Here is a 9,085-nt window from a genome sequence, read left to right as displayed (position 1 = left end):
GTGCGAGTGGGGTGGTGTCCCTGGCAGGTGGGTGATATGGGGGGTGGGGAGCGGTGCCCCCGTTGGAGGGCAGTGGGTGGGGGAGACAGTGCCCCTGCAGGTGGGTGGGGACCGGTGCCCCCGTGGGAGGGCAGTGGGTGAGGGGGGGATGGTGCCCCTGCAGGTGGGTGGGGAGCGGTGCCCCAGTGGGTGGGGGGGAGCGGTGCCCCCGTGGGAGGGCAGTGGGTGAGGGGGGGACAGTGCCCCTGCAGGTGGGTGGGGAGGGGAGCGGTGCCCCCGTGGGAGGGCGGTCCGTGAGGCGGGCAGCGGTGCCCGCAGGCTCAGTGCTGGTTTCCCTCTCTCCCTGCAGGCTGCCTGCGTGGTCCCCCCCGTCTGAGCCCCCCACACCATGGCCATAGTGCAGACCCGGCCCGTCTCCATCGAGCCCGCTTCTGAGGCGGCCACCCAGCTCCGCGCCGGCGCCCGCTCGCCCGCCTCTGCCCGTGGCGCCATGGGGAGCGTTAGCAGCCTCATCTCTGGCCGCCCCTGCCACGAGCGGCCGTGCAAGGCCGCGCCCGGCCCCTTCCGCCAGCAGTACGGGCTGCTCCAGGGGCTGCCCCCCGCCAAGCCCTGCTCCGGCCCGGCGCCCGGGGGCGGTGCCTACGCCAGCGAGGACTTCTGGGCCGAGGCTGTGTCCCCCGTCAGCCCCTGCAGTGACGCCGAGGAGCCGCGGGACGATCGGGCTCGGAGCGGCAACATCCAGGGGCCGCCGCCGAGGCTGGTCCCTGTCTCCGGGCAGCTGGAGAAGGTGAAGATGGGGGGAGGGTGCATGTGGCTGGGCTGTGTCCATCCCCTCCCCCCGCCGGGCTAGGCCATTGGGGCATCTGGGTGGGGCATCCCGCCTCCAGCAGTCACCAAGACCTACGGCTCTGGAGACAGTTGCCCCATTCCCCAGCAATACACCTGCCCTGTTCAGTCGTCCATGGGGCGGGGAGGGCTAGTTACTTCCTGACCCCCCTCGCCATGGGCTTCCACCCTGATGCACAGCGGTGCTTTCCCCTCCTTACTTGGTATTCGTGCCATCATTAGTGGTGCCAGCAGGTAGACAGCACCAGGTGGGCAGGAGCTGCCCAAGGGAGCCTAGTCCAGCCCCAGAATGCTGCTCCTACCTTCCTGCAGCAGGGAGTTCCGCAGGCCCTGTGCGGCGGGCATCGTCTCTCCTTGTACTTGGTCTTGGGGCCTGCTGTTGCCTGGTGGCTCCTTTGCTGCGCTGGCACGCTGGCAGCATCCTGTAGCTGCAGAGGCAGTGGGCAGCTGCCTGGCATTAGTGGGTACCTGCTCCCCCCACATTCCAGCTGCAGAGATGGGGTCAATTGACCTGGCAATGCCACTGAACCCACAGGCGCCTCTGGCTTCCCCTCTGCCCTGGGGGAGGTTCATTGTCACCGGCCCTAGTTTGCCAGGTCGACTGGGCTGTGGGCACACACTGCTTAGTGTAAGTGGGAGCTGCCGATCCCTAGTGCTCCTGTTCTTATAGGGGAAGTGGGTTCTTCCAGCCCCCCGCTGCCCCGTCAGACCCGGGGCGCACTAACCCGTTGGTGCCCATCGAAGGCGAGGATGGCCCTGGGCGTTTCCAGGCCAAGCTGTGGGAACTCTGCTGCTGGTGCCCGCCTGGGAGGGTGATCGTTGGCGCTGGGCCCTGGACAGCTGGTGCCCATGGCTGCCTCGCTACTTGGAGCTGGTTGTTTGCTGGCTTGTGCTTCAGGGAGCATGGCTCTTAAATCCCTCCTGCAGGCAACACCCCCTGGTGGGCAGCAGGTACCCCCCCTTCCTGATACACGGGTGACTCCCCCCCTCTCCCCACTGCCCCGAATGTGCCCTGCCTTGAGGCTTGGGGGTCCCAAGTGCGGGATGTGGGGAGGAGTTCCAGGGAGCTGGAGCGGCTGGCAAAGGCCATGCCCCAGCCTGGCCTCACTCGGTGGCATTGCTTCAGCCCTAGAATGTGGCTCCTACCTTCCTACGGCAAGGAGTTCCAAAGGTCCTGCTCCGGGAATCCTTTAACCTGGTGAGATCCCCTGGCAGGGCCATTGCAGGGCGAGCTGGGGACAGAGCTGGGAGCCCCATCCGCAGGAAGGGGGTGGCCTGGGGCTGGGGAAGGGATCGGGGTCGATGGCGGCTGGGTCGTCACACCCCTTGGAGGGGAGCGCTCCTGGGGGCAGAGGGATGCCAGAGCCAGCAGCCGAGCGGTGGTGTCTGAGGAGAGCAGGCCCCCTTGGGCGACTGGGAGCTATGGGAAACCCTGGGGTTACACTAACCTGCTGCCCTGGGCCCCTCTGATCCAGCTCGGAACCCCAGCCGACCTGCCCCGAGGTTCTGGGTCAGGAGCCCAGCCTGTGGCGGGGGACTGGGGGGGCGGGGAGTGCAGAGGCGGGCTCGGTCCCCATGGCCCGTTCGGCCTTTGGCCTCTCTGCTGAGACTGCCCAGCACTCATGCCACCCTTGCCCTCTGCGCTGTGGGCAGCTGGGCCGAGACCGCCCTCACCCAGGGTTCTGAGCGCTGGGGGGCCTGAGGCTGGCTGGGAGCTGGCGATGGCTTTGGGGGGGATCTGGCTCAAAGCGAGTTGATGGCCCCGATCTGCCAAACTGCTCCTGACCCGCCCTTAGCAGAGGAGGGCAGTTTAGAAAATGGGCTATTGGGGGGGGGTCCCCCTTCATTTCAGCGGGGGAGGGGGAACCACACAGAGGATCCGTGTCCGCTTTCGTCAAGGAAACGGAACATTTAGAATTTTTTTCCCAGTGAAAACCAAAGGCCGTTGCATGGCCAGAAGGAACAGCCCCCCTCCTGCCTCCCTCCCGCAGCCGCGCTCGCCCAGGCAGAGCCAGGGGGCTTGGGACAAGTGGCGAAGTAAAATGAATTGCCGCTGCTGGATTTTTCTCTTATTGGCCTCAGACCCGGCTTGTGCTCCAGTAGGGGGTCTGGCAGGGGGTGCTCTCGCTCCCCGTCCCGGATCTCAGCTCCTCTGCCTGCCTCCTCATTCAGCTGCTGCTTTACAATTTCCAACTGAGGGAAAAATGTCCTTTTCGCTATCTGTATTTGAACAAAGGAAGGTGTGAGGTGGGGGCTCGGGCTAGGAGCCAGGACTCCTGGGTTCTATCCCTGGCTCTGGGCAGTGGGGTCTAGTGGTTAGAGCAGAGGGGTGGGGAGCCAGGACCCCTGGGCTCTATCTCAGGCTCTGGGAGGGAGTGTTGCCTAGTAGACCAGACTTGTGGCTGCTGGCCCTGCTGCTGATTGGCTGGGTGACCTTGCTCAAATCACTTGCCCGCTCCATGACTCCATTTCCTGGCTGGGGAGTGGGGGTGACAATCCTGGCACCGTCCCCAGCCCACGCTGTCAGACAGCGCGTAACAGCCGGAGATCCCAAAGCGCATTAGGAGGATGGCATCACTGTCATTTGACAGAGGGGGAAACTGAGGCACAGAGCGAGGCAGTGACTTGCCCAAGGTCCTCCACCCAGTGGGCTGGGGGCCAAACCGGGGCTAGAACCCAGGAGTCCTGAGTCAAAGTCTGCTAGGCCACGCTGCGTCCCCACGAGGTGTTGATTAGAAGGTGCCAAGTCTGGCAGGCCGCATAGCCTGGGGCGCTGGGCCGGGTCTGAACATCTGGCAGGGGTGGCACTGTGTTGTGTCGGGGTGGGGGGGTGTCCTCAGCCCCCATCCTGCCACCCCACGGTCTCTGCTCTATGCCTTTCAGAACGTCGAGAAGACCCTGATCCGCCCGACGGCTTTCAAGCCGGTCGTGCCCAAGGGCAGGAACTCTTCGCTGCCGGGGTACGTGGTGCCGCGGCCTGGGGCGTCGTCGGTCCCCGAGAGCCAGGCCAGCCTCGCCCACCTCCTGGGCGGCACTGCCGCGGCCAGCGCCGAGAAGCACCACTCCCTGAGCTGCCGCCACAGCGCCCACTCGGGCACCCTGTCGGACTCGGGGCGCAATTCCCTCTCCAGCCTGCCCACCTACAGCACGGGCTGCAGCCAGCCGCCGGAGCCGGGCAGCATCTCCATGGGCCACCTCAGCCTGGACAGTCACGGCGGCTACCCGGAGCGGGGCTCCCGGGGCCTGGCCGGCCCCTCCAACTCGGACAGCGGGCGCTCCTCCTCCAGCAAGAGCACGGGCTCCCTCAGCGGGCGGGGCCCCCCCTCGTCCGACGGCGGCTCCTGCGCCCGCTCGCCCGTCGAGGGCGACGAGGCTCTGCTTGTCCGTGAGCTGGAGGAGAAGCTGCGGGAGCGGGAGGCGGAGCTGCAGCACCTGCGCCAGAGCCTGGACGAGAACGAGGTGGCCATCTGCCAGGTACCCGGCTCGGTGGGAGAGCCCAGCGACTCCCAGTCCTGGGCGTGTCTGCGGGGGGCTGGGCATGTGGGTGGCAATTGGACACTAGGAGGTGTCTGCTGGGGGGGGGGGGGGGGGGGCTGGTGCATGTGGGGGCGATTGGACGGGCCAGCTGGGTGAGCAGAGGTGGGGATGGGCTGCATGAGGGGTTGGGGGAGAGCTGCCCAGTAACCGGGGGTGGGGGGGTGGGGTTGGGGTTTGAAGGGCTGAGGTGGGGGAGGGGCAGGTGGCAGGCTTGTGCATTTGGAGCCTCATCCCTATGAGCGCCCCCTAGGGGTGCAGGCAGTAAATGCCTTCCCCGCTCAGGAGCTCCCCCTGCTGGAACTGCTGGAACCTCGGCAGAGCTGTGCTGAGGTGCAGGTGGGCAGGGGCACCACAGGCCTGGCCTGAGAATGCCAGTGCTGAGCGTGGGCTCCCCGAGGGGGAAGGCAGGCAGGGTGCAGGTCTCAAGGTTGTCCGTGGGGCCCCATGTTCTCAGTGTGAACAGGCAGCCCGTGAAGCCTACAACACCCAGCATGCCGTGCGCAACCTCCTGCAGAGTAGCCATGGCACTGCAATGCATGCTGGGAGCTGTAGTCTTGGTGAGCCACACCTCCACATGTGCTCAGGCCCTGGAGATGCAATGCATGTTGGGAGCTGTAGTCTCGGGGAGCTGCACCTCCACATGCATTCAGGTCTGGGCACTGCGATGCATGCTGGGAGCTGTAGTCTCTGTGAATCACACGTCTGCATGTGCTCAGGCCCAGGAGATGCAATGCATGCTGGAAATTGTAGTCTCGCTGAGCTATGTCGCTACATGCACTCAGGCCTGGGTGACACAATGCATGATGGGAGCTGTAGTCTCTGTGGAGCACATCTCCACATGTGCTCAGGCCTGGGTGATGCAATACATGATGGGAGCTGTAGTCTTGATGACCCATGTCTACATGCACTGAGGCCTGGGCGATGCAATGTGTGCTGGGAGCTGTAGTCTCCTGAACCACATGTGCTCAGGCCTGGGCGATGCAATGCATGCTGGGAGCTGTAGTCTCCTGAACCACATCTCCACATGTGCTCAGGCCTGGGCAACGCAATGCATGCTGGGAGCTGAAGTGGGTGCAGGGCACCCCCAGCGTTAGCGGAGGACGGTTGCGATCAGGTGCAGCCCATGGGCTGCGCTGGGTCTGCGGGGCAGAGTTTGGAGGCCGTGGCCGCGCGGGGCCCCCCGGGTGACGCTCTTCCCCCGCCCCAGGTGTACGAGGAGAAGCAGAAGCGCTGTGAGCAGGAGATGGAGGAGCTGCGGCAGGGCTACGCCTCCCAGGTCAAGCAGGCGGCGCAGAAGGCCCAGCGCACGCAGCAGGTGCTGCAGCTGCAGATCTTCCAGCTGCAGCAGGAGAAGAAGAAGCTGCAGGAGGACTTTGCCCAGCTGCTGCAGGAGCGCGAGCAGCTGGAGAAGAGGTGCGCCTCCTTCGAGCGCGAGCAGACCGAGCTGGGGCCGCGGCTGGAGGAGACCAAGTGGGAGGTGAGCCGGGACCGGGTGGGACGGGGCCCCTGGCTCCAGTCCCAGCTGGCCAGGGCCCTTGGAGCCCTGATGGTGAGACTCGCGGGGCCCCGGCAAGAGAAGGTCGAGGGGGGACTTGATCCCAGTCTAGAAACCCCCACCTGGGGAGCAAATACTCAATAGCGGGCCCGTCGGCCTCGCAGGGACGGGGCTGACGCCCTTCGATGGCTGGCAGGGGACGCTAGCCAGCCAAGGCGGACGTTTGCACAGGGAGGGTAGTTCACCGTCGGAGCCGTTCCCCCAGGGCTGTGCTGGATTCGCCGCCCCTGGCAGTTCCGAACGCTGCCTCATGGTCTCCCTACTCGCCTCCCCCGTCTTGGAAGGCTGTCGCGGGGGGATGGGGGAGGACTCCTCTTCTGTGGGGGTGGGATGCTTCTGGTTCTGCAGGCTGCCCCGTCTGGTGCCGGTTCCAAAAGCCAAGCCGCCCCGTTGGGAGGCAGCTCCGGTTCTGGAAGTCGCCCTCTTGGAGGGCGGTGGGGTGGGAGGGCTTGCTTAGGCCGATGTGTCATTGGCAAACGTAGCTTAGGGGCAGGATACTGGTTCTGGGGGCCACCCCATGGTGGAAAGGGGTGGGGCCTGGCTCGGGCAGCCCCATTGGTGATGGGGAGGTGGGGGCGGAGTTCTGGGGGCCACCCCATGGGGAGAAGGGGCGGGGCCTGGCTCAGGCAGCCCCATTGGTGATGGGGAGGTGAGGGCAGAGTTCTGGGGGCTACCCCATGGGGAGAAGGGGCGGGGCCTGGCTCGGGCAGCCCCATTGGTGATGGGGAGGTGGGGGCGGAGTTCCGGGGGCCACCCCATGGTGGAAAGGGGCAGGGCCTGGCTCGGGCAGCCCCACTGGTGGCTGGATGGGTGGGAGGTTCTGGAAGCTGTCCAATGGCTCGGGGGACCCTAGCCCTTTTTGGGGGTGGGGGTGGGGCAGGGCCAGCCCCAGGGTCTAATCCCCACCCCGCCCCCCAGGTGTGCCAGAAGTTGGGCGAGATCTCCCTGCTGAAGCAGCAGCTGAAGGAGTCGCAGGCGGAGCTGGCGCAGCGGGGCACCGAGATGCTGCTGCTGCGGGCCCAGCTGCGGGAGGCGCGGGCGGAGCGGCAGGCGGGCGAGGAGCAGGCGCTGGGGCTGCAGGAGGCGGCGCGCACCCGGGCGCTGGAGCTGGAGGTGTGCGAGAAAGAGCTGCAGCGCCGGAAGAGCGAGGCCGAGCTGCTGCGGGAGAAGCTGGGCCGGCTGGAGCAGGAGGTGGCGGGGCTGCGGGGGACGCGGCGCCAGCCCCGCTGCCCGGAGCCACCCGAGCCCAGCCTGCTGTGGGCCAGCGACGAGGCCAAGGCCCAGCGGCAGGCGGCCGAGACGCTGCAGGGCCTGCGGGCCGAGCTGCTTCAGGAGCGCCGGCGCGGCCAGGAGCAGCGGGCCGCCTTTGAGGCCGAGCGGCTCACCTGGCAGGGCGAGAAGGACCAGGTGATCGGCTACCAGAAGCAGCTGCAGCACAACTACATCCAGATGTACCGGCGCAACCGGGAGCTGGAGCACCACCTGCACCAGCTCAGCCTGGAGCTGCAGGCCCAGCGGCTGGACGAGTGTGGCCTGCACGGGGCTGAGATCTGCTTCGAAGAGATCACCGCCACCGAGATCTGAGCCGGGCTGTGCCGGCTGCCCCGTGAGCTAGATGGGGGTTAGCCGGCTGCTTGGGGGGCAGCTGGCAGAGGGGCCCATGGCTGGTTCATGGGGGAAGGGAGCTGGGCCTCTGGCTGCTGGGAAGAGCCGATTAACAGCTGATCCCTTTAGCGCTCGGGAGGGGATTAGTGGCACCTGCTTGTAGCTGGCTGGGGGGTGCCAGGATCATTCCTCTGCCGTATGGGCCCTGTCACCCCGCCCGTCGCGCCCCAGAGCCTCCATCGAGCTGGGAGGAGGTAGCAGGGCTGTGTGGTGGTCTGCATGGGGTGAGGCCCTCTCCTGTGCTGGGGAGAACGGGTCCCTCCGTGGCTGCCAGGCGGGCTGGTGCGAGCACCAGGCTCGGTGGCACAGCCCCGCAGCATGTCGCCTGCCAGCCTGCTGTGAGGTGGGGCTCCCCCAGGGGTGGTCTGCGGTGCCAGCTGTGAGAGCAGCGCCATGCCCCCGGGCTGCCCCCCCAGGGGGGCTTGCAGGCTGGGGCTTTGCCCAGTCAGTGCAGGGTCCAGCCCAGGGCTTGGGATCTCCACGCTCCTCTTGGGAAATCAGCTTCCTCCTCCTTTTGTGGGCTGCTCCCTGCAGAGGCTGTATCGGGGGGGCAGGGCACAGGGCCTGCTCTGCCCTGTTCCCCCAGCTCTGCCCTCTGTGTACAGCCCCCGTGCCTGGCATCCCTTGCCCGTGGCCCATCGGGTTCAGTGGTCCCTGCGCCCAGCCCTCTGCTCGGAGGGATCCTGCCCGGGCAGGCTGCCCCTCTGTGTTCCAAACACCCGGCTTTGCAGGGTTGTGTTTCTGTGCCATGCAAATGTACTCTATTTTTGTAGGCCCTACAGAAAGGGGTCTGGGCTCCCCGGGTGCAGTAGCAGTTCATTAGCCGGCGTGATTCCGCTTCCCATCCCTTGGCCGGGAGGTCTGCGCACACCCCTGCCCTTTGCCTCCTGTTCCCGTGTGCTGAGCTCTGCCCCTCCATTGCCAGGGGCCTGCTGCACGGTTTTGCTAGCCAGCCCGAGCCTGGCTTTGCCTTTTGCTTCTGACCCAGCATCTGCCTCTGCCTGGCACGTCCCGTCTCTCCCCCCCCCCCCCCGCTGTGAGCACCTCTGCATGGGGTGCTGCTCACTGCCCCACCCTTGGCCAGCCCCCACCCCCATGCCCGCCTGTGGCGAGGCAAGGGCAGCCACGCTGTGGGCGGGGGCAGGGCTGTGTGGTGCCTGGCTGGCAGAGGCTGAGCTGTTGCCCCTTTCTCCCTGGCGTGTCCCAGGCTGCCCTGGGACTGGCCCCATGGGCACTACAGAGCCAGGCAGGGACTTTGCTGGGCCAGGCCCTGGGCACCAGCTCCCTCCGGGGGGTGGGGGGGGGAATGCTCCAGCCCTTCCTGTGGGAGTTTCACATGGAGGGGACCATGCAGCAGTAGGAGGCACCCCTCCCCCACCCATGTGTGTGTGGGGTCCTTTGCTGGGAGAGGCGGGAATGGTGAGTGGGCCAGACGCCTGCCAGCCCTTGGCTGAGTCACATCCTCATTGGGCCCCTTTCCTT

At 66.7% G+C, this 9,085-nt stretch overlaps 1 protein-coding gene across 1 annotated transcript; it reads left to right on the top strand.

Annotated features, from left to right (window-relative positions):
- The first annotated feature begins 388 nt into the window (after window positions 1-388).
- Window positions 389-7,522, top strand: LZTS2 (leucine zipper tumor suppressor 2). Its single transcript, XM_065408528.1, has 4 exons — window positions 389-787; window positions 3,730-4,320; window positions 5,591-5,860; window positions 6,857-7,522. Exons 1-4 carry the CDS (start codon window positions 389-391, stop codon window positions 7,520-7,522), a joined length of 1,926 nt encoding a protein of 641 aa, XP_065264600.1.
- The last annotated feature ends 1,563 nt before the right edge of the window (window positions 7,523-9,085 follow it).

This window comes from Emys orbicularis, chromosome 7, assembly GCF_028017835.1.
Source record: "Emys orbicularis isolate rEmyOrb1 chromosome 7, rEmyOrb1.hap1, whole genome shotgun sequence".
Classification (NCBI taxonomy): domain Eukaryota; kingdom Metazoa; phylum Chordata; order Testudines; family Emydidae; genus Emys; species Emys orbicularis.
The sequence above is the reverse complement of the archived record's forward strand: the minus strand, read 5'-3'. Positions and strand labels throughout refer to the sequence as shown.

Excerpts from the sequence above, each read along its gene's own strand:
- LZTS2 (XM_065408528.1), top strand. The coding sequence starts at position 389 with ATGGCCATAGTGCAGACCCGGCCCGTCTCCATCGAGCCCGCTTCTGAG. Across the intron at positions 788-3,729 it reads TCTCCGGGCAGCTGGAGAAG|AACGTCGAGAAGACCCTGAT; the intron begins GTGAAGATGGGG and ends TATGCCTTTCAG. Across the intron at positions 5,861-6,856 it reads TGGAGGAGACCAAGTGGGAG|GTGTGCCAGAAGTTGGGCGA; the intron begins GTGAGCCGGGAC and ends CCCGCCCCCCAG.